This window comes from Pristis pectinata, chromosome 26 (genome assembly GCF_009764475.1).
Source record: "Pristis pectinata isolate sPriPec2 chromosome 26, sPriPec2.1.pri, whole genome shotgun sequence".
NCBI classification, from domain to species: domain Eukaryota; kingdom Metazoa; phylum Chordata; class Chondrichthyes; order Rhinopristiformes; family Pristidae; genus Pristis; species Pristis pectinata.
This window is the reverse complement of record NC_067430.1, coordinates 16,868,603-16,893,398: the sequence shown is the minus strand read 5'-3', so window position 1 is coordinate 16,893,398 and position 24,796 is coordinate 16,868,603. Positions and strand designations below refer to the sequence as shown.

Genomic DNA, 24,796 nt, shown 5'->3' with positions numbered 1-24,796 from the left:
AATCCTTGGAAGCGAAGGTGGAGGAGGCAGAGGAGGATGTTTTATGGTGAAGAAAGAGTAGGTTATTTTACCTTCCTTGTTCTTTGAATAGTGATCAGCTTTAGAAATGGACCCAAAAATATCTTGTGGTTCAGCCATATCTGAGAATGGATGGTTGAACCAATCTGTAGATGATATTCAGATTTGCAATCCTCAGTCCCAAGAGAATGTGAAGAAAGGAAAGGTACGCAGGAGGAGCGACTAGGTTGAAAGAAGAGACAAAGTCAGTGCAGATGATAGAAAAGATGCAAGTTATCAGATCAGAGCTAAAAAAATTTGTGATGAATTATGGGCCAATGGCTGGATCGTTTGGAATTTAAAAGTATGGTATTAGGTCTCTAAATTTTTTGTTTTGTCTGGAGCATATACTGAAAGAAATGGGTTTGAGAGAGGGAAGGAGAATATGGGTGGAAAGCATTATGTGGAAATGATCAGAACTGCCTTGTCAGTAATGGTTAAAAAACTACCTATTTAACTAATCTTTGGAGATCTGCCCTAATGTCTCCTATTTCTTTGTTTTATATTGCTTCTGTAAAATGTGGCTTAACTAGTCAATTTTACATCTGTCTAAGCCACATTCCTGAACCATTCATTACTTGTGCTGTCCTTACTTTTTTATACGGAATTTAATTAAAAACGTGACATATTGTATTTTGACATTGATTAAAATGTTATCCCTTTTCCCATTTTCTTTTCTGTCTCTTCAATCAGGAAACTGGATTAAGTTCTCTTCATGTTTTCAATCCAATTTTTGGAAAGCGGAGTCAGATCAATCCACCAGCTTTGACCCGCCCTATTCTTCAGTCTTTGCTGCTTCCAATTGTGGACCAAGATTATGCTAAAGTTCTGCTCCTAATTGATGATGAGCATAAGGTAATGCCAAATCTCGTGATTGTGATAGTGGGTTAATTGGGCTGATCTTCTTCCTTCTAGCATTAATAATTAGTGCTGATTGTGATGTATTTCAAGATATTAAATTGTTGGTCTAACTGATCTCATGAGACAGCTATTTTTAATGTAGTAATTCAGAATAAAATAATGTTGTTAACTAGGCTCAGTGGCACAACAGTTACAGGACGTTGAAAACAATAAAAAAAAGCAGATGCTGGAAATCTGAAACCAAAACAGAAAATTTAAAAACTCAGCATCTGTGGAAAGAGAAACAGAGTTAATGTTTCAGGTCAATGACCTTTTGCCAGAACTGGGAGAGAGAACAAGTCAGTTTTAAGTTGCAGTGAGTGTGGGTGAGGGATGGATGGGTGATGCCAGGATTGCTGTGATGATGAACTGTTGATGAAGCCATTAGCATTAGCCATAACCAAAATGAGATTGGGTGATTGCTTTACACAGCGCCTTTATTTAGTCTACTGGGATGACTGAGCTTCCAGTTGTCTGACATTTCAAATCTCCATCTCACTCTAACTCGGACCTATTTGTCAGTGGTCTCTTAAGCTTTCCCACCGAGTCTAAAATTAAACTTAACTACCAGCATCTCATCTTCCATCTGGGAATGTTGCAGCCTTCTGGACTCCCTCACTGTGATCTGTCTATTCCAGCTGAGTGCTGAATATTGTCTCATTGTAAAACAGAGAAGGGTGACTCTTCTTTATTTTATCTCCTTGGCAGGTAACGGTCTTTCCCTCAAGCAGAAATATCCTGCAGCAACTACAGAACTCTGCCCCTGTAATTTTTTTCTATTTGGTGGACCCTGTTTGGGGAAAGTTGAATGGATACAGTCTGCATAAGGTAGTGTAATCAGGTTTTAACCTGTTTTTAAACAAACTGAAGTGTCTGTAAAAGCTTACCCTCAAGTATACTGCCCTCTGAGATCCAGGACAATGGATACGTAACAGGATGTAACACATTTTGCTTTGCTGTGAGTGTGTATGTAGACAGTTAATGCAGTAGTTGATATAGGAAATTAACATAAAAGTCTCATATAGTTGTTTAAAAATGCATTCTTGGCATGTGAGAAACAGTTTGGCATAACTAGGAAGCTCACTAGGTTACTTCAGGAAAGGTTTAAGAGTAACCAAGTTGGTGTGGGATTGGAGTTGCATTTCTTTGTTCTGTATGTGCACAGGCAGATTGAATTAATTTAATTTGACATCCTAGTCGGCACAGACATCATGGGCCAAACAGCCTGTATGGTACTGTTCTGTGTTCCATATTCCAGACCAGTTAAGGTTGAGATGTTTTCTTTTCAAAAGGGCATATGTGAATTAGTTGTTTGGTGCAACAATTAATAGCAGTTTCATGGTCAATTTTGCTCTTTTTTTTAAAACTTCTGTCTAATTAGTCCTGTTGAAATGAAGATTGATTTTCTACCATTGAGTGGTTTAATTATCATTCAATTCACTTTCTTTCCTTGCAGGATCTTGGAACGCAAGAAATTTGGGAAGTGGTGATTCCAACAGACACACAAAAAATAGTGATTGTGAAGGGAAAGCGGTCGAATGAGCATGTACACTCTCAGGGCCGGGTCATGGGAGATCGGAGCGTCCTTTATAAGGTACTGGCAACAGGGACACCACTTTTTTTTTTGTAACCTTCCTCGTATTTTAGCTTTAGACATGTTGATGCCATTTTAGAAGTTGTATAGAATTAAAAGTCGGTCTGTTTTAATTTGAATAGAAGGCAGTACTTGAATGTGCCCATGGCATGCACTTGTCTGTAGTGTATGTGGAAAAATGCACCATGGCTCTCAGCCTACAATTTAGTCCAAGTTGTTTTCTCGATCTCTTGTTAAAACGTAGAACGCTGGCGATAATGAAAATCTGGGATCTTTCTGAACTGCACCCTGGTATCCCTAGATAGTAAAACAAAGGTAAAAATGGACTGGCATTGCAAAATAGAAAACAATGCACAGCATTGAATGAACAAAATGGGGTAGGATCCTTTAACTGCGGCAATGCACAGCAGTTGCTCTTGTTGCATTGTATGATTCTCCCGATAGGGTAAATGAGAATGAATTTCACTTTGCTGTTCAATTGATCAATCAAACATGGTACAACCGGGGCTCACTGTTCATTCTCTAATAAACCTCAACAGATAATCCCTTGTTTTACAATTGATGTGTTGACCAATCTCTGATGAGAATGTGAGATTATTATAACAAGATTCTGTGGTCATGATTTGTAACTATTTTGTGTTGTTTATAGTTGCCTAATTTCATGATTTATTTACCAGCTGTCAGATTCTTTTCTGTGTTCCCTGATGTCTGAGTTTTGTTTTCCAGTATCTGAATCCTAATTTGTTGGCAGTGGTGACTGAGAGCACAGATACGCACCATGAACGCACCTTCATTTGTGTCTACCTTATTGACGGGGTGACTGGACGAATCATTCACGAGTCTGTGCAGCGGAAAGCAAGGGGACCCGTTAATGTTGTGCATTCAGAGAACTGGGTGGTGGTAAGGATGGAGAATATAGTAAATTGGGGAAATAGTGATGTCTGTTCATCTTCCACAATATGCCTATCTTAGCCATTCAAATCTCACTCTGTAAACGTTTTTGCTTAATTGCTCCTTCATCTTCCTCCTTTAATGATCTGTGGTTTCCTCCTACTGTATATGTATGGAAATATTTCTCTATGTGAAATATTCTGCAGAAGCATAAAATGTCACATTAGTGTCCAAGTTGGCTGCGGTGGGCCTTACAACCGAGTTCGATCCCTTCAACTGAGATCCAGCTGAGCATGTTTCCAATGAGAATTTCTAGATAGTGATTGAAAGTGGAGAAAAAGCTGAATGAGGATTTTGAACATCTGGATCTGGAATTAAACACTGTTGTACATTTTTAATCTTTTGATTCTACATACAAGTTTTCAATTTCAAGTAAACCAAGTGTTAATGAAATGCAACACTTATTAGTGCAATAAGTTCCCACATCTGATTTGTGTGAGCTGCACCTAAGTCTTAGCTGTGAGTGTAATTTTTTTTCTACTAACGGTGGACACAAGACTTTTTTTGGAATGATCACTACGTTGGGTTTCCCCATCTCCATTCCCATTATCTCACCAGCTGTTCAGTTGCTTTTCTTGAACAGCTTGTTCTCGTCCACTGTTCCTTTGCTGCAGTTTAATCTAATTAGTTCTTTGGTACTGTATAGACTGGGTTTACAACGTATGACTCATTCTTAACTCTGTTGTCTGCTGTTCCTTTACCAGTACAAGTACTGGAACACAAAATCCCGGAGGAATGAGATGACCGTTTTGGAACTATATGAGGGAACAGAGCAATACAACAGCACAGCATTCAGCTCGCTTGACCGTCCTCTCTCACCCATCATCTTTCAGCAGTCCTATATATTTCCATCAGCCATCAGTCTGGTGGAATCCACAATCACAGAGAAAGGGATCACCAGCCGCCACCTGCTGAGTAAGTAGAAGATCTTTCCTAGGCACATAATGGGGAGATGGTGAGTGGGGTCTTACAGGCCCAGTTACTGTAATGTATGTTCTGCTGAATGTTTGATTTTTTTTTTCCCTCGTGTGGATTAAAAAGCCAGGCATCCCTATAAGCTAAATGATTATTGATTTGTTGTGTCCTGGCTTTGAATTCCTGAATTTCTTAAGTTTCCGTATATTACTAATGGTTTGTTTGCTGCAGTTAGAATATTGTGATGTCAAAGCCAAGGATCGGGTGCAGAAGTGATTTGTTGAGATGATCCCAAGATTGATCGACTTTTATTACAGGGAGAAATTAGAACCTGACAGATGCGTAGAAGAGTTTAAAAAGTTATGAAAGGTTTGATAAAGCAAGTAGGCTAAACCAACTGCATTGCTAGATTTAGAGGATGTCCAATAGATTATTGAAGAAAACCAGGAGAGAGTTTAGAATTGCTTTTATTTGCATTGGATGCCAGAAAATGAATTGCTTCAACAGAAATTTAAAAAATGAAAACTGTTCAAACTTTTAAGCGTGGATAAATACTTGAGAGGGAAAATGTTAAAAGGGTTGTGGTAAAATGATAGACGTTTCAGAGATCCAGCATTGGTATGATAGGCTGAATAAATCTATCATCGTAATAGGATTCTACCATTCTATATTACCAGGAAATGATGGAGTTGGACTGACTTGTTGTGTTCCCCAATTAATCTTTGATTCTAATGGGTACTTTTCTGTCTGGCAGTTGCATTGCACTCTGGAGGCGTTCTTTCTTTACCAAAAGCATTTCTGGATCCTCGACGCCCGGAAGTTCCATCTGAGCAAAGCCGGTAAGTTGATGTGCTCCCATGTTTGGTACAGGAATTGTGATCTGCAGGTGGGTAGAACCAATATCAAATCTGTGTATCTGTTGGTGTATATTTGGTGAATGTGGAACAGAATTCAGTTGATCCACCTGGCTTTATATTTATCAGTTTATATAATTAAGGATAGAATGATTTTACAGTTTGAAAACGTTCAGTTGATCAGGGAGACCCAGCATAGATTTGTGAAGATGGGTCACATCAGAAGAATTTTTTTGAAGATACTGAAGGAGAATATTCATGGCTGTTATTTACCTGTATGTCCAGAAAGCATTTGACAATATCCTCATAAGAGAAAGTTTACTGAAGTTGAAGCTCGGGTTAAAGACAATTTGTTGATGTCACTAGGTAATTGGTTGAGTGGCAGGAGGAATAATTGGTAGGATGTTACCAGTGGGATCCCTCAAGGATCCGTGTTACAGCCACAACTATTCAGTGTTTTAGACACTAGTTCATATCCAAATTTATCAATGACATTGTTGATGGCAGCAATAAATGGCAAAACTGGTGAATGTGAGATCATCCTCTGTGGACCTGAACAGGATAGTATACTTGGTAAATGGTAAAATGATTAAAAACTGAAGGCCTAAGAAATTGAGAGGTCTCAGTACGTAGATCATAGACAGGTAAAGAAAATGATCATAAATGGTAATGGAATGTTGGCCTTTATGGGGAGAAGGCAGGAGAATGGGGTTGAGAGGGAAAGTAAATCAGCCATGATTGAATGATGGAACAGACTTGATGGGCCAAATGGCATAATTCTGCTCCTATGTCTTATAGGAGACAGAACTTGTGCTTTAGCTATAAATGTGCTGGTTAGACAACATGTACAACCTCATTTAAAAACAGATATAATGGCCTCAAAAGATTTACCTGAATTACATAGAGAGATTGCATAAATTAGGGTATGCATTTTCTGGAATTTAGGAGGTTCAGCAGAGGTATGAGCAATGGTTTATAGAAATTGGCTAAAGATAATTTTTTTTTGCAGATTGGAATAATCTAGAAATTGTGGGCCTAAAACATTAGAATTGGGTTTTTGTAAGTGAAATTAAGAATCATGTTTACATGAATGAAGTTGGCAGAAATAGGACCCTTTCTGAAATCAGGAATTGATATTGATTGTATATTGATATTAGTTAGATTTTTAGCCAAGGAATTAAGAGATATGGAGAAACGTCACAGAATCAGGCATGATCTCACCGAATGGTAGAACAAGTTCAAGAGGCTACTCCTGTTCCTGTGCTCCTATTTTAAGCCTGTCATGGTGCTTTGTAACACCAGAATTTTAAGTCAGTTTTTTTATAACTCCTTATTGTTGTCTCTTTCAGAGAGGAGAATTTGATTCCTTATGCTCCAGAACTACCAATCCGATCAGAATGGTACATCAACTACAATCAATCTGTTTCCAGAGTACGGGGGATTTACACGGCTCCATCTGGTCTGGAGTCCACCTGCCTTGTGAGTGTGTAATAGCCTGCTTTCAGTCAATCTTTGACAGTTTATAAGAATAGGCGATGACCGTTAATGCCCATGAGCCTGGTTCTTTTGCAGCCAGCCATAGAACTAGTTTGTTGTAGTTGTTGACCAGGGGTGTGATTGCCAAACTGGGGTTTAGTATGTTAGTGGAAATGAACAATTTAAGAATCACATGGGACCCAGGTCTGTTTCAAGCACTAAAGGTTTTATTTTTAAAGTATATACACTGGTGGGAAGAACCACTGAAAATCACAGGCAACCACCGCTGGAGAACAGGAAAGCATCTATTATTGTACCTCTTTTCCAGTTCATTCCCAATTGCTACAGACCAAGAATATTAACAATTGATTGCATGCGTACCCAACCAGGTGTCTAATAAGGTATATGGGGACAGTTTAGCCATCTTATGGACAGATAATAGATAGTTATGGGTCGTCTTGGCATGCTCACAGACACCTTGTTCATTGACTCTGAGCCAGAACAATAGCCCTTAGTATTCAGTGGCCTTGTGTATCTAGCTCAACAAGCAGAAGTCCAACTAGTCAGTTCTGTCTGAGACCACAGAAATGGAATGTGGCATGTCCCAATATGTGACTATTCTCCATTTTGTAACGTGTACTTGTGCATTACTACTTGTCTAACTGTTGCAATGCTGCTTTTACGTTGGCCATCAGTAACACTGTTAGTTTCTCATTGACTGCTTTTGTTAACAGCATCGATCTTAATCCACAAGGTAAATAAAATATTGTGAGCACTTGGTATCAAAGGCAGCTTTACGTTAAATACTGTTTGTCTTCAGACTATGCCATGTGTTATGTATATCCGTTTATTTTTATTGCTGAGCTGAAATCACTTGTCCACAGTTGAATATAGGGAGTTTTAATGTTTCAGACTTCATTCATGGTCCTGTAACATTAATTCACTTGGCTAAGTCAGGATTTCAGTAGCGCACACAATTATAGTAGATTATTCTATATCTTGACATGGTGGAAGTCGTCAATCATACAAGTAGATGCTGTGTGTTCCTTCTCCAGGCATGATAAAGGCCTTGGAAGAAGACAGGTATTTAGTGCAACCATTCCCTTGATGAGCTGAGCCCAACCAGAGCTTTGTTGCAGTGGGAAGAGAATCACTGGCACCCTAGATCTAACCAATGAGCATGTTTTGTCTGTTTCAGGTTGTTGTCTATGGATTGGACATCTTCCAGACCCGAGTTTATCCATCAAAGCAATTTGATGTTTTAAAAGATGATTATGATTACGTGCTTATCAGCAGCGTTCTCCTTGGACTGGTTTTTACAACCATGATCACAAAGCGCCTTGCGCAGGTGAAGCTTTTGAATCGAGCCTGGCGATAGATGTCATCAGATTGGAAGAGAATAGTTGTCTCCTCATTGAGTGGAGCTGAAGATGGGTGCAATGTTAATAGGGACCCAAATGCTCTTGCGCCCATGTACATACTATGTATATTTTTGGTAACACACTCTTGATCGGAAACAGAGTGATGGACACTTTCATGAGCAGATTTTAACAAAAGTTGGTTTCATTGTTGTAAAAATTAATTTGTGTTTCTATTGATCAGAATTTTTTTTGAGATGAAAGATATTTTTGTTCCTGCAAAATGGCTAGGAGATGAAAGGGGAACCTTTGAAAGTAATGTGTAACAATTAATGACAGCTGAATTTGAATGTTACCTGGTGCTCTGCTTTAAATCTTTAGCCTCTGCTGCATTTTTAGAACTGGTTGATACTTTATTTGAAGATGGATGTTGCCTCTAGCTCAGGTTCCCTATAAATATGAATGCTGGACACTAGCTTCCTTGTCGGTCATTGGACAGAAAACCTTGGTCTTTTTGTCTATCATTCTGACGATGTCCCTTTGGTCTAACTCTCATCTGTGAGGCAGGACATTGACTGTTTTGGAAAGAGCTGGATTTTCCATGTTGTAGCCCTGCCACTAGGTGATGCTGAAGAGCTTTTTGTTCCCCTGCAGCACCCTCCACCCTTCAGCATTATCTGCAGCCCCAGTTACACCTAAATTGGACAATAAACTACTGACTTGCATCTTTTAGTGACATGGTTACGTTTGCCTCTTCCTGGAGATGATAAGAAAAATTTACAATTGCATGTTGATAATATTTGAGGTAATTGATGCGGGACTGTTGATTGATTCTTGCGAGAATTTGAAAACAGTAGTTAATTTTTTTTATTTTATTGCCAAGTTGGTGTGTGAGGCAGTTTTGAATTGAGTGAGTGCATCTCCACCTAACAAATGTGTGAAAAGCAAAAAATCTTGAAAAATTTGACGTTTGAAGGTGTACAATAGGAATAGAGGATTTTAACTATTTTGGATGTTTAATATTTGACTCCTGAAAATCTGACCTTGACAGGCATTTAGAGTCAACTTAAAATGTGCAATGGATGAGTGAATTAACAGAATTTAAGCCAGATCTTTGTGAATATCTGACATTCTAATTATTTGCCCAAGTTTCATCACTGTTTTGCAGGAAATGGAGGGTTCGAATGATAGTTGTAACCTTTTCCTAGTTAGGTGTTTTACTCTGTCCTTTGCCTAAAATTCAAGTACAGCCACATCAAAAACATTGATACTGAACACCTAAAAATTAATGCATTGAAATTTGTTAAATAGAAATATTAATTTATGTTTGAGATATTGTTTTTGAAACCATTAAATAAAATGTTACTGTGACATTGAACTTTGTTTCCTTCATCTTTAGTTGTGGATAATGTTATATTTGAGGTGGGAAACAACAAAATCAACAGTAATGCTGTTTTCCAAATTGTCTGACATTTAATATTTGTACAATCATGTCATAGATCATCACTGTTTCTCTTCACTGTGGGTTACAGTGCTTTTGATCTTTATTCTAATTTTGGGGTTATAAATTTATAACATTTTATGTAGGTTATAAATGTCCTGCCATTTAATACAATGGCTGGGTGCTGCTGCAGTGATTGTGACTTTTAATTGTCATTAACATGAATTGTGTATTTTGTAAACCAAATACCAAGTTTAACACATCTGTGAAACGGCAAGGTCCCACAAAGAACAATGAGACAAATAACTGTTCTTGGCATGTTGATTGAGTGTAGGTCAGATACCTGTGGAAATCTTTGGTCTTCAAATAGTGGAGTGGATCATTTGTTTTCACCTGAGTGAGCTGATGGGACTGCTGACAATACAATACTCTCTCAATACTACCCTAAACTCTCACATTAGATTACATGCTAAATTCTTGATACAGATTAGAATCCTCAATCCTTGAATTTTGAGTTTTATCAATGAACCAAGGCCAACAGCTAAATGATGCGAAAGTGAGTATATTCATGAAAACTCATATTTACTGTTTGTGAATTTCACCTTGAATCTTTTCTCAGATAAGATGTATTTTAGGAATTTTAATGTATAACTGACCCTGAGACCTTCAAGCCACAGGCTTTTTGCCTAAAATAGGCAAATGCAAAACCACAATCTTGGATGCTTCAGTGCAACTGTAGATGGTAGGCCTTTCTGTCCACAATGACTCAGTGTTTGCCGCAGTTCCCAGAGCATTGAAATTTTCATATGCTACTGGAGATTCCAGTTTAAATCTGGAGATTTAGCAGGTGATGTAAGAAGCATTTATAGATTTATAGCCAGTATTTCAGAGGGAGGAAAAACAAACAAATGAAAATTCACTTGTGACTTGAGTGTAATCAGTTCTCTTGTCTCATGAACAATCTACTGGCCTAGATGTAAATGCAAAACTGTGGGCAATTAACTTCAAAACCCAATTAGAATTTTTCTCTCTGTATTAGCATGTGTTAAAGAGTAGAATTGGATGGAGGAGGTGGAAAAAAGAGTGGGAAGAGTGGTGTGGATAATAAAAAGTGTTACAGACCAAGGGCCTACCTGGGTTGTAGATTTGACACAACTAGTAATCTAATATTCCTATTTTTAGCAATATTTGTATGTCATTTGCTTCCTTTCCTGTTATTTGCATAGAATTCTTAGTTTTGACTACGTTTGGTTCGAGGTACCTTTGTACAATTCAGTTGTAACAAACTGTGTACTAGGAGGTTATCCATACCACCTGATCTTTGTTTTTAATGTCAGGATTTTGAAAGATAACGTACCAAAGAGGAAAGATGAATATTAACAAAGTTTAAAATATGGGGGAAGGAGTCGAAACCTGATTGGCCCCTTTTTTGTTCTGGGCGAGTGGGACTTATTTGGAGTGCCCACTGGCCAGGATTACCGGAACACCTCGTGATTCACTGGGCATCAGCACTCCGGATCCGATTGCGCTGCGTACCCGCGTTGTAACGCGCCTGCGCGTGGTTCTTCCCGGAGCGTTTAGTCTGTTGCACCAGTCGGCCCACGGAAGATGGCGCTGAACTCGGCTTCGGCCCTGGAGCCCGATCCCGACTGGAGTGCCGCCGTCCGCCCGCTTCTCGCTGCTTCCTATTCCACCTTTGAGCCACGAGACATCGCTCAGCTCTTCAGCTCGGTCATAAACAGGTAACGTTGGGAAGCCGTGCTCTGTGGACGGCCAGGGAAAGAGGCAAGCCGAGTGGCTCAGCCCCAGCCCCGACCCTGGGCCTTGGGGCTTCTGTGGCCGGACGAGGCCACTGGCTGTACATTCGGTCTTTGATTCTAATGGGATGTTTGAGGCAAACGTCAGGAAGCAGCCGTACATCCCTCGGCCTAAACCAACAGCCGCGAACTTTCTAGAATGTGATGGAAATGAGGGGAGGTGCCGCGGTGTTATATAAACCGCACCCCTCATTGCCTGGGATTGATACACCTCAATCCCTTCGGCCTGTCCAATACTCCGCCCCCTTATGCTATTTTCATCATATAATAACTTGTACGTAAACAGTATCGATGTGAAGCTATATCCCAGAGCGCTTCACTAATTACATTTGGACTACGATCAGTGGCAGAAACGCGGGGATGTCCAGAGATGTGGTTTTGACGAAGGTCAAAGGGGGAGAGGGAGGCTGAGGGGTTCAGGGAAGGGATTTCTGGAACTAAGATGGCTTGTCACGGCCGCCAGTAGTCGGGACTTAGACACGGGGAAGATTCAGGAAGCTGGTGTAGAAGGATAAAGTTCGGTGGGGTGGGTAAGATTTACTGGAAACGAGCTGTTTATCGCTTATTGCTTGTTCGCCAGACGTAAACAGTCCTATCAAAATCCGTCTATGATTTTCTGCACCTTGGTTGGATCACCCTTCATGATCTTCCAAACTGACGAGAGCCAAATGTATGAGGTTCTGCTTGTAATTTAAACATTTAGGTGCCTAGTATTTGAGAATTTACACTGTTTCCCTCCCAATATTATCTTTCCAGAAGCTTGCCACAAATGAATGGAGTAAACCAGGGGTGTCTGCATCACTGAGTATCTTTCTCTATTGTTTAAAGCTCAGTAGATCAGACGGCATCAATGGAGAGAAAATTTGCTTTAATTATATGTCAGTAGTTTTTCATCAGAAGTAGGAAAAGTTTAAAAATTAACTATTACTGAGAAAGAGAGTAGAGTTAGAGAAACCAAAGAGGATAGTTTACAAAAGGATGGGGATCAGGGTCAATTCCTCTTCCTCTCAGCCTCACCCGTTTTCTCCATGAGTGGTCATGAAGCAAATTACATTCTGGATAAATTTTTGAAAGGAAAGAATTTTACAGGGTTTTGGGAAGATAGCAGGGAAGTGGGTCCTGCTGGATTGCTCTTGCATAGGGAGGTACAGAACCAATAGCTGAATAACTGCCATCTCTGGCTGTAACCATTCTGTGATTTTGTAAAAGCCTTAACACAGATCCCTTGAGAACACCAGGATCACATCCTTCCTGTCATTGTCTCTCTTTATCCCCAGTTTCTGTCTTCTAATTTGCAATCACTTGTTTCACAATCTTCCAATTTGGCAAGCTTTGAATTTTTAATATAATATTGAAACCTTTTGTGTTCTTGGACTAAAGAGCAATGCCATCAGAAAGTTAATTGTTGTTCCTGTTTTACTGAATATTCTAACCGTCCTTCTGAATCCTTTCATATTTTTGATGTATGTCTTTAATTGGCCCTCTTGTATAAAGTCTCCCTGTTCATTTGGAGCTGTGCAATCACAAAATATACACTGACAGTTATATTTATAAGTGCCTTGGGTTTCTGAGCTGGAGGAGTCATGAGCATTGGGGTTTGCTCCAGGACAGCTGCTGTCAGAATCAGGTTTATTATCACTGACATATGTCATGAAATTTGTTGTTTTGTGGCAGCAGTACAGTGCAAGACATAAAAATTACTATAAGTTACAAAATTAAATAGTGCAAAAGAGGAATAATGAGGTAGTGTTTATGGACTGTTCAGAAATCTGATGGTGGAGGGGAAGCAGCTGTTCCTGTAATGTTGAGTGTGGGTCTTCAGGCTCCTGCACCTCCTCCCTGATGGTAGTAACGTAAAGAGGGCATGTCCTGTATCGCTGTTAGCGCAACACTACTACAGCGCCAGCGATCGGGGTTCGATTCCCGTCACTGTCTGTAAGGAGTTTGTACGTTCTCCCGTGTCTGCGTGGGTTTCCTCCGGGTGCTCCGGTTTCCTCCCACATTGCAAAGACGTACGGGTAGGTTAATTTGGGTTTAAAAATGGGCGGCGCGGATTCATTGGGCCGGAAGGGCCTGTTACCACGCTGTAAATAAAATTAAAAAAAATTATGCTATCTAAAAGGGCTGTAGATCAGCCTATAGTTAGAGCCTGGCATACCTGCCTGTCTGAACCTGGTAGGCTGTGCTGTTAGTTGAGATCGTTTTGTGAGTGCAGTTATGTTTTTGTTCTATATGATGAATGTGGGCATTAGTGGCGATGCTCATTTTTAATGCTTAGCCATAATTGGCCTGGCAACTGAAGTTAAGTGTCTCTCTGAACTGCTGCATTTCTTCGGGTGAAGTTCCCCAAAATATTGTTAGGTGGCGAGATCTAGGACTTTTATGCATTGATGTTGAGGGGATAACAATGTATCTACAAGTCAGGATGTTGTGTGGCAAATGGTGTTGTTCCCATGTGCCTACTGCCTTGTAAGGATTTGGGTTGTGTTTTAGAAGAAGTGAGTTGTTGAAATGGATTTTGTAGATGATACACTCCGTGGTGATGTTAGAAGTAGTGAATGTTAAGGGTGGTATATAAGGTGCCAATCAAGCAGACTGCTTTGCACTATTTTTGTAACTTATAGTTGGAACTGCACTCGTCCAGGCAAGCTCAAAGTATTCCATCACACTTCTGACTTGCACCTTGTAGTTGTTTAAAGCCTTTGTAGAGTTAGGAAGGAAGCCACTTGTCTTACAAGATCAAGTGTTTACCGTGCACTTGAAGACACATATCTAGATCCTGGTCAATGGTCATCCCTGTCTGTTGATAATGGGGGATTTGGTGACAGTGAAGCTACTGAATATCAAGCTGCAGTGATTACACTTTCATGATGAAAGTGGCATGTATTGCAGCTGTGACTTTCCACGTAAAAGTCCAAGTCTGAATAATGCTCAAGCTTTGGTGTTTGTAGACACTCCTAAATTTTTAGATGAGCTTTGAATGGAACTGAAGACAATATTAGTGTGCATCCCTAGTTCTGATCTTGTGAAAAGTCATTAATGGATCAGCTGAAGATGCCTTGTGAATCTCCAGCAGCGATGTTCTAGGGGTGAGATTGGATACAATTCCAGTCATTAGCGTTTTCATGGTTTGCAACATGGAGGAGAACTGAGGGAGGGCAATGATAGAAGTTTGCTATCCTGTGTTTGTTTTAATGCTAAGAGATTTTATGGGGTCTATTGAATCGATACTTTCATTTCCACTTCTCTACCATCTCTATACTGTTATGTTGTCATCTCCGTTGTGTTTCTTTACCAGTGGTCCAGGACATACTCGAGGATTGAGATGGAGGTTTGTTTTTTAAAAATAAAAACCTTTATCCAAGAACAGTACTATCTTAAACTGCTCTCCCTTTTAAAATATTTGATAAATTTTTTATTGACGTACAGACCTGAAGACTCTAGATGCATTCCCATTTCCTGGCAATTTGTAGCAATCCATCTAAGTGAAATCCAAGTGATAGCTGTTATTTATGTGATGCTTCCTGAGAAATATGCTATGACAAGAACTGAAAATGCTATAACTCAGCAGCAAGAGAAACAGTTGATGTTTCAGGTCAGCGATCTTTCAACAGTATCTGCTGTGTACTTGTATTTTCATGTGCTGGAAATGTGGAGTAAAATAAATAAGCCATTTCTCCTCTGAGTACATAATCTATATCCTGTAACTGGATTTAAATGCTTGCTGTTGTCATATTGCCTGGATTTGCCTTTCTGCAGTGCAATTGGAATTCACTTCTTGCCTAATCACTCTCTACAGACAGTGGACATAATAAGCCTCAGTAATATGATGAGATTTCTCTGCACAGCCGTCTGTGGAGATATGATTACAGACTGGGATTAAGTTGGAAAATGTTTTGTTCTGCAATATTTATACTTGATTGATTTTGGGTGCATTGATGAGAGAAGTTACACTTCATCTGCAATGATTGTTAACAAAATTGTTGGTGTTGTGTACCCAACCAAATAAAATGGTGCAACTCAAAATATGAGGAGAGTTCCTGCTGCCTCCCTAGGGCAAAGTGTTACGGTTGGTCAGAGTGTGAGGCTTTACTAACCAATGTGGTGCTGTGACCACTAGCATATGGGCCTTCATTATCTTGCACATTAGCAGGTCAGCAGGAGTAAAATAAGTTCTTTAGGTGCTATCTTGATCCACTAATTTTCAGCATAACTTTTTTTTTAAATAAGGGTACATTGTTATTAATACTGGATGGCAATATTACTGCAAATAAAATGAGTGAGTGAAACTGTCAATACATTGTGTGTCCAGAGATTTGAACAGTAAATCCATCCTGTTACTTCTGTGCAGTTCATACTAATGCTCACACTGCCCAATGAGTCGCAGAATGGAGGCCCCATCGCTTTGTGATGGATTTAAAAAAAAATGTGTGGCACTACCATGAGAAAGGGTAGGAGAGTTCTCCCTGATGCCCTAGGCAGCATTTGTTCCTCAGCCAATATCATTAAATGAAAAGTGGATGGTCAATTATTTCATTGTTGCTTGTGGTACCCGGCTGTGCAAATTGGCTGCCATGGTTCCTACAGTATAACTATGACTCCAGTTCACCAAGCATGAAAAAACTTTGTCCTGAAATTCTGAATAGCGTTAAAGTGAAAATTCTCTCCAACAACTTCAGAACACCTGAAACTAGGATTCTGGAGACTTGGATGACTCATTGTGGAGAATTGTATTCAGTAGATGAATAAGTATAGTTTGCAGTCTTAGTGTATCATTGGAAATATGACTGGTAGTGACGAGAACTTTAAGAAGGTGCTGTGGATGCAATTCATCCAGAAATATTCCCTTTGTCCTATCCATCCCTTGCCACCCTTTCCTGTAATGTTTGATACAGGCAGGCTCTAGAATATGTCTAGTTGTGGAGATGTTAACTGTCTACATTTTGGAGGATTTCAATTGCTGATCTTCATTTCTGAGCAAGAATGTTGAAGATATCATGTGTAATTTGGAAATGAGTTTACGCAAATATATGTTGTCTGCAAAATGCAAATGAGGGAGGTCAGTGTTGTCGCACTTAAATTGTTGACTAGAACACAGATGTAGCAGCAGTTACATTTATTATCCTTTAGGCTGGATTTTGATTGAAATTTGCAGTGAGATCATAGATTTTTCTTGTTGAGGGAATTGAATTACAAAGCAAAGGCAGGTAATGGGATTGAGAAGCGTGACCAAATTGATTGCTGGAACAGGGTTATGTCAATGCTTCTATGTGGCATTATCCATTTTTTTTTAGTAAGAAAGACTTTGCATGCATCACACAAGATGATGTACATGGCAATTTTATATTTTTTCACATTTATCACCCTTTAGTAATTGATATTAAAATATTCATTTAAAAACATTTTTGCAGAACTTGAAAATATGTATATTGAGATTTTATCATTAAAACAAAATTGAAAGCCCTTTATTTGAATACATGCAGCATTAATAACAATATAGGTGAATTAATTGTTAAAACGGGCATAATCTAATAGGTATTAGAGATGCGTTTGCAAAGAGATGAAGGTTAGGAATTAATTATTCCATGATTGAACTTTAGAAAAGACAGGCAAAATGGAAAAGGAGGTGGGGTGCCACTCTTATTAAAGAATGGGATAAAGACAGTAGAGAAGAAGGACAACAGCTCAGGAATTCAGGAAGTAGAATCAGTTTAAATGGAGCTAAGAAATGACTGGATGTGAAAATGTTTGGAGTTGTAGAAAGGACCCCAAAGGTAATGGTAGTGTAGGACAGTAAAAATCAGGAAAGTAGAGATGCATGTAGCAATATAATCATTGGGGACTTTAATCGACATGTAGACTGGGTAAACCAAATTAACAGACCCAGTGTGGAGAACAAATTTTATAGTGTAAGATGTGACTTTCTAGATCAGTGCTGCATGTAGAGAAACTGAGGGAAGAGCTATTTTGGTCTAAGCTATGTACAGAGGTGTTAGTTAGCAGTGGTAGATGGGGAAACTACATTAAAAGGAATGATAGTAAACAAGCAATAGCTAAAATTTAACTAATTAATACAAAGCTAACAAGTAACATGTATCCCTTTAAGGGAAAGAAGCATTCAAATCAAAAATATAGTAATATGTCAGAACCTTGTATCTGGAATGAGAGGCTCTTGCATTGCCCACAATATTTAATGGAATTACACACAAGTTTTATCAATATTAGGATTGTGGAATTCCAGTCTGTATTCCTTCCACTGTTAATTCAAATCAATACTTACTAACTGATAAAACAAGACATCAAAGAAAGAGAGCACACATTCCTGTGAACAAATGAAGTAAATTATGGCATTTTGCAATTCTTTATTCAGACTCCTCTAAGTTTTGTCAGATAACTGCAAAAAAAGATAGAAATTGTCACATTAACAAAACTTTGCTATTATGTACAAGAAAGATGATAATGATTAGAATTTCGTATAGCTTGTGGATGCTTTTGAAAGACACTTATTCTTAAACTACGGCAGAAATTCTTCAACTGAAATTTGGAAAAGAACTATTGTTTTCCCAGCTCATTGTTTTTGTTCTGAAAAGTTGATTTAGTATCTTTATTTTCTAATTGAGTTTACAGTTCCTTATTTGACAAAACTTGTGTGCTTGGATGTAGGAGGAGCCAGTCTGAAAAACGAGCTCTCAGGTTGCAGTCATTGAAATAAAATGCATTAATATAGACTGCCTGATACAAAAGCAAGTTCATAACAGTGGTTGAATTAAAACAACTTTCATTTAATACTGATTTAATGTCAGACATTGCAAGTTTCAATTTCTGCTTCAATGCCATATCTTATTTTGAGTTTCCTCTTTTAGAGATAACTTCATGTATTGCCTAGGATCCAGATAGGTGTCCTTGTTGATGTGCGCAGTAGGCACTTGCCATGCAGTCTTGATCATTGAGAGGGTGATCACTGATCCTGCTATTCACCATACTGCAGTTGCTCTTGTAGTTTATCTGATTGGAGATTGTGAAGTGATCTACTGCTGACCTTCCAGGTATCAGAAACAGAAGGCAAGTCATATAGCTTAACGTGATGCCTATGTTTCCATCTGCTCTGGACTGTACGAGGCTATATCTAGCAATAGACCAGGATTGTGTGGCATGACTCTTACGTTCGGCTCCATCCTCAGAGCACTCATCTAACTTAAATTCCCACTCATGTCTATCTCTATCATCAGATTCTTGTCACTGTTTTGCTTCTGCTTTCATAAATTAAGATACTTGCACAGTTCTATTATATAATACATAATACTTTTCACCAGTAACTCAAGGGGTTCCAATGAACTTCCATTTATTAGTCCATAAGGAGTCATTCTTACTATTTGCTTAGGTACCTGTAACTTCATCAGCACATTCAACCAATTTCTGCCCATACAATGACCAGTTTGATCACTTTGCACTAAAATGGACTTTGTTCTTTTGTTCTAATTGTGTTTTTTCTTGTAAAAATTGTTTTATTTGTTTAATTTGTGTTTCTGGTGAATGCTGCTTATGATTATATGTGCCTGTGATGCTGCAGCAAGTAAGATTTTCATTGCACCTGTGCATATGACAATAAATTTGACTTTGACTTGTAATTGCTTCTGAGGCAGCAGTTTGATTTATACACTCCCCAGTGCCTGAGCTCAGGGACTATGTGACATCTCTGTTTGACTTTGAGCAGTCTGTATGGCTTCCTTGGTTGAAACCTATCTGAAGGGGAACTCTGCCTGTGCTCTGGCAGCTGTATTTGCAGCATGATTTCATGATGGAGGACCCTTTACCTACCTAATAGACTGATCCATTATTACTCGTTGTTAAGTTTTCTCTTGGCTCTTAGGCAGGGGCTCTGTAAAAGCAATTTGCAAATTTTCCCAAGGGCCTTTTGGTCTGGACTGGTTTCTGATGTGTACTTCCTAGGGTTATGCTGTGCACATATTAAACATTTCTAACAATGCGTAATGACATGCTGGCTACAAATAGCCCTTCCCCAGCAAATACAATGTGTTATGTTTTCCTTGGTATATTAGATAGATCCTCAGCAAATTCTGCCTAAATACACATAGTATGCAGTCTGTCCCACTTGCTGCTCTCACTCGATTAATATCTTCTATCTCTGTTATTTGCACCTTTTGATGAGACTTTCCACATAAACGAGAGTTTCAATTTCCACCAATGAAATTTGGCCATCAGCTACATCTTCCCCTCCCCTTTCAGCATTTCAAGGGGCTCTTCCCTTCATGATGCTTTGGTCTGCTCTTTCATCTTGAGCAAACATTCCCCTTCTCATGGCACTTTTCCATGGAATGGCGAGAGATGGTTCTTTTACCCCTCCCTTTCCCACTATCCAGGAACCCAAACAGCCTTTATCCTACCTAGTGTACTGCATTTGGTGTTCCCTATAATGGAGAAACCAAATGCAGATTGGATGACCACCTTGCAGAACACTTGCATTTAGTCTGCAGGGGCAACCTGAATATCCTGCTGTCTGCTATTTTAATTCTCTATTCCACTTCTGTTCTAGCCTATCTGGGTGTGGCCTCCTGATTGTTATTTTAAAAAAAAGCCTAATGTAAGCATGAGGAATGGCATCTTGTCTTCCATCTGGGCATATTGCCGTCTTCTGGCCTTGCCATCAAATTCTGCAACCTCGGGGATCTTTCTGTCTGCATCCGAACTGACCAGTCAGGCTATGATGTTGATTTGGCTTTTTCTCTTTATGAGCACAGCCTGACGTACTGGGGGTGTCTTGCAGTTCTGCATTTTGTAACTTTTACGTTCCTTTGTTTGTATCCTCACTCTCTCACTGTCCTCATTTTATAGCTTTTATGTTCCTTTGAGCAGGTTCTCCTTCTGCGTCTCCCTTGACACTCTTGGTCTCGCCCTATCAGAGATGCATTAAATCTCTTTTCTCAGATGCTTGATCTGCTGAGTGTTTCGAGCTTCTGTACTCTTGATTTTCAACAATCTCTCCTGCTTCCCTCTGTCTCTACTTCCTTTTCTTCACCCATGACACTTTCGTGATTTTACAATATTTCCTTATTCAGGCCGTATGGACATGACTGGGGCTGGTTTTGAGGAAACTAGCGTAGTGGAGTCTGCATAATCATTTCCCTCTTGTCCCTGGCCCTCTGCTTTCTGGTGCATCTTCCGTTTGACCACTGCTACCTTGGTAGAAAGCCTGAAGGCATCTTCCATACATATGCAAGTTTAATGCTGTCCCCTCCTGACTTCATGAAACTCCTATGGGCCGAAGATGCCATAAAATCATGCACTATTCTGAGTGAATAGTCACATGCTTCCCTTTACAGAAGCACATTTCCTCAGTGAGTCACTAATGCATCCACTTGAGCTGAATCCCTGCCCAGCCAGATTCCTTGCTGAGCAACTTGGCAGTCTTTTCCAACCACAACCAATTTGCTGTTCAGTGACCCATTTATACATTTGCCTGTGCCATGGGAGAAAACTGGAGCACACAGTGGAAGCCCACAAGGTCACGGAGAATGTGCAAACGCCACACAAGTCAGGATTGAACCCAGGCCTCTGGCACTGTGAGGCAGCAGCTGCCTTAATCGGGCTGTTATGATGCATAAAACCAAATAATGCTCCCCTTTTGTATCTTTTGTCTCCGGGGGCTCTCCTACACTGTTGACGAAAACAAGTTGTTGAAGGACACAACCACTTCAGAGTCAGGAGCGTGCTAGAATTAGGATTTCTTCATTGCAAATAAGCAGTCGTGAATGTACAGTGCACCAAAGTCTCTTAAAAATCTAGATTTACAACAAGATCATTTATACAATAGCTTATCAAAAAGCGGTCCAGTCATCTGCACAAACTGCCTATATTTGTATATTATCCTTGGGCATTCGCACATCTTTATCACATTCACATGGATGAGTACACGAAGAACTCGCAATGAAAATTGTAAGAAAAAACAAAGACAACCTCAATGCCATGAATTTTATACACGTCACGGTCTGTTGAACTTGAGCTAGTTTAAATGTGAACACTTAATTTGATTAACAACAAACAAGGGAAAAAAGTTCAATCTATCACATTGAGAGGAAGCAAGATTCTGTGCAGACATTAATTCTACCAACAGACAAGATTTGGTATCACAGTTTGCTGATTCTGCCACTGGAAAAATTACTGCCCTATTGAACTTTTACCAAACATCAACCAAAAAATCATCAGCTGTCATATGGCAGCTACTCATCAATGACGTTTCAACTCATGGACAGTTATGTTCTTCCTGATTCACTCAGCTCCACATCTCATAATGTTCCTGATCCAGACATGAGTGGAAGTGTAAACTGCAAGAGAGTTGAGAGTGGCTTTTTTTGACATCAGCGTGACCATTTAGCACCAAGGATACTCAGAAAAACTCCTTGGTGGAGGCCATTGGGGATCCCTGCAACATTTAGGATTGGACATTTTGAAAGTACCCTCTTACCATGACTCGTAAACGAGTTCACCCTCACTGAATCCCTTTGACTTGAAACATTACTACAGTTTCTCTTCATAGGTACTTGCTTGTCCTGCTGAGTATCCCCAGCAGTTCAATTTTTAACTAAATTGAAATTACTGAATTGGTCTACTGCAAATCTTTTCCTGTTGGATTAGTATTTACTTGTATTGATTTAAAGCTTCTGATTAGTCTTGTTGTGCGTTTCAGTGAGAAGGAGATTCTGCATCATGACAAACATTATGAACCGTTCTACTCATCATTCGTGGCTTTGTCTGCACATTACATCTCAACAGTCTGTGCACAAAGTGAGTATTTCTGATCAAATCTACTTTTGGTTCATATCACCTAAGTCCTTTTGACAAAGAACTGTAATGACTGCCAGTGTGAGAAGACTGGAATCCTTGTATTTTGAACCATGCTGGCTTTAAGCTCCAGAGATGAATTTGGAGGTTTATGGGCACCATGACCTGGGAGTTTTGGGGGGGTGGGGTGGTAGGGGTGTCCTGATAAGAATACAAATAAAATCAGGGCAGTCTAAGTTTGTTCCCTTTTGCAGCTTCTGATTATATTTTGAATAACCCAGTTGTTTACAAGTGTATTACCAGGTCTTGTGTGGTATCACAGAATCATTGAATTATGCAGCATGGGAGGAGGTCATTTGTCCTATAATGCCTTTGCTAGTTTGTCTTGTTCAAGCATCTCCTATTTGAATGGTTTTTAGAAGTTTCCATTCCAGTTTAATTTGTTTGTTTTTTAATTCCTAAAATATTTCATGATTTGGAAACTTTATTGTGCTTGTTGCCAACTTTTCCAACATTTCTAGTTCCTAGGAACCAATTACTGTCTGTTGCTGCTGCGTGTAAAGTCCTGATTGAATTCTCATTGATGCGTCTTGAGAATCCAGATGAAGCATGTGCTGTTTCACAGGTAAAGATCTAACACTCTATTTATAATTGTAAAGAGTTCTCTGATGAATATTCATTATCCAACAAAGTAGATTTATCTTTCTCATTTCTCCTCATGCATGGTTGTGTCTCATTTTCTCATAGGTGTCTGGGTAAGCAATTTGTTGTGTCAGTGATGGCTTTATCATCTCTCCCTGGGATCACTTAGAACGGTCACCAAGAGTTCAAATCCCATTCCAGGGCTCAAGAATATAACATACACTAACACTCATTTGCAGCATTTGTTGGAAGGGAAGGTTTTTTCAGATAGGCCTTTCAACTAAGGCCTTTCCTCTTTCTTTGGATGAACATGCAAGTTCCTTTGGTGTTTACTCAGAGAAGTGGAGTTCTTCCCATGCTCCAAATAACAATCAACTGTACCAATAATAGTAAACTGGTTGTTTATTTCAGTGCAACGAATAGAACCATGCTGTGTGAAAATTGTTCAGTGCTTTTGGCTGTGTCACAATGATTACATTTAAAAGTACTTGATTGTAAAGTACTTTGGGATGTCCTGAGTGTGTTGTAAGGTCCAAATAGTTTTAATTAGCCGGAGTATATTTTTGATTTTCAGATCCCCATCCTGGGGTAATGAAGGCTGGAGCATGTCCAGATGTTAGACGTATTAATCTTCCTGCTAGAGGGTCATTGGAAGTTTCAACACTGGGATGGATAGCATTTTTGTTAAGTATCAAAGGAAAGGAGACAAAAAAGAAGCTAGAACTTGGGTGGAGATCAACTTTAATCTAATTTTACTGGCTGAGATGGCCTATTCCCATTAGCTGTCTTGACAAAATTCTTGTTCTCACTGCTTTTAAAAGCTACCTTAAAATTTATATGTTCTACAGTGATTTTGGCAACTGCTTCTAATTCTTTCTTGTTTAGCCCCAACCAGAGACCATAGATTGGGATGTACTACTATTTTCAAAGTGTGTATATGAATGTACATAAGTGTGTATATATCTTCACATATTTTGCATCAACCTATTTCTGTAAATTTCAATATAACTTGTGCAAAGTAATTTAAATAAAAGCCAGTAGAAATCTTGAAAGGCCTTGACTGAATAGAAAGGTTTGTTTGGAAGTATTTTGCTGTAAATGTATGCATTTTTTTACTTTTCAACTCTATTTTGTTGTCACACTTCTTCCTCAGAAACACTTGATTCTCTTGATCAAGGGCCTTTGCACTGGCTGCAGCCGACTGGACAGGACTGAGATCATTACATTCACAGCGATGATGAAGTCAGCCAAACTTCCGATGACAGTAAAGACCCTCTCAGATGGTATGCCTTTGATTGTGAATCTCAGTTCATTTTCTTATTACTGTTACCATACAATCCTTGGTGCTCAGGGATCATTGACAGTTTTGTCACACTTAACTCCTATCCATGAATTTCTTTACTTAGTGGAGGATCAGAAAGAGTCTGTCTCTCCATTGACACCCGAACTACGACAAAAGGAAGTGCAAATGAATTTCTTGAACCAACTGACTTCCGTTTTCAACCCAGATGTATCAACCTCACCTGCTCCTCCTCCTCCTCCTGTGGCTCAGGTAAATGACTACTGCACCTTTTGACTTGGGCCTTGTTAAGAATCATAAAGTAATAGGATATTGTTCTACAAAAATCTGGATTTTGCAGTGCAATAGGATATTGCCAATAGGTACCCACTAGAAAATTTTCAGTGGTGGGTTTATTCGGATGCAGTTATGTAAGGAAATTTGCTAAATTGTTTCTGACCAAAACTAACTGATAGATCTCTATTTGAAGGAACATATGACTTTATATAATTTTTAAGATTTAAAAAAAATGAAGTTATGTTTTTAAAGGACATGAATGTTGGGAAACAACATTCTTTGAAGCTTTTACAGATTATGTACAATATGGTAAGTCTTCTCTGGATAGCAAAAGAAGGTAACTGTTCTGTCCCTTAAACCTGTTTCGTCACTTGATTAAATGATGGTTAATTTGTATTTTAATTCTATTCACCTG

At 39.2% G+C, this 24,796-nt stretch overlaps 2 protein-coding genes across 12 annotated transcripts in view; both read left to right on the top strand.

Moving 5' to 3' along the window:
• emc1 (ER membrane protein complex subunit 1) overlaps positions 1-9,483 on the top strand; it is a 28,312-nt gene extending 18,829 nt beyond the window's left edge. The window contains exons 15-22 of the mRNA XM_052039158.1: positions 751-912; positions 1,666-1,785; positions 2,414-2,551; positions 3,278-3,451; positions 4,207-4,417; positions 5,172-5,256; positions 6,621-6,750; positions 7,946-9,483. Of these exons, the coding sequence (XP_051895118.1) occupies positions 751-912; positions 1,666-1,785; positions 2,414-2,551; positions 3,278-3,451; positions 4,207-4,417; positions 5,172-5,256; positions 6,621-6,750; positions 7,946-8,125 (1,200 nt within the window). The 3' untranslated portion in view covers positions 8,126-9,483. The remainder of the gene's footprint in view (positions 1-750; positions 913-1,665; positions 1,786-2,413; positions 2,552-3,277; positions 3,452-4,206; positions 4,418-5,171; positions 5,257-6,620; positions 6,751-7,945) is intronic.
• Positions 9,484-11,100: 1,617 nt separating this feature from the next.
• Positions 11,101-24,796, top strand: part of ubr4 (ubiquitin protein ligase E3 component n-recognin 4) — a 166,950-nt gene continuing 153,254 nt past the window's right edge. For 10 of the 11 annotated variants that reach the window (XM_052039092.1, XM_052039094.1, XM_052039091.1 and 7 more), the window contains exons 1-5: positions 11,101-11,288; positions 22,069-22,166; positions 22,685-22,788; positions 23,959-24,088; positions 24,212-24,357. In XM_052039092.1, coding sequence (XP_051895052.1) covers positions 11,155-11,288; positions 22,069-22,166; positions 22,685-22,788; positions 23,959-24,088; positions 24,212-24,357 — 612 coding nt within the window. In that variant the 5' untranslated portion in view covers positions 11,101-11,154. The remainder of the gene's footprint in view (positions 11,289-22,068; positions 22,167-22,684; positions 22,789-23,958; positions 24,089-24,211; positions 24,358-24,796) is intronic. The other variant, XM_052039095.1, reaches the window with a different exon arrangement.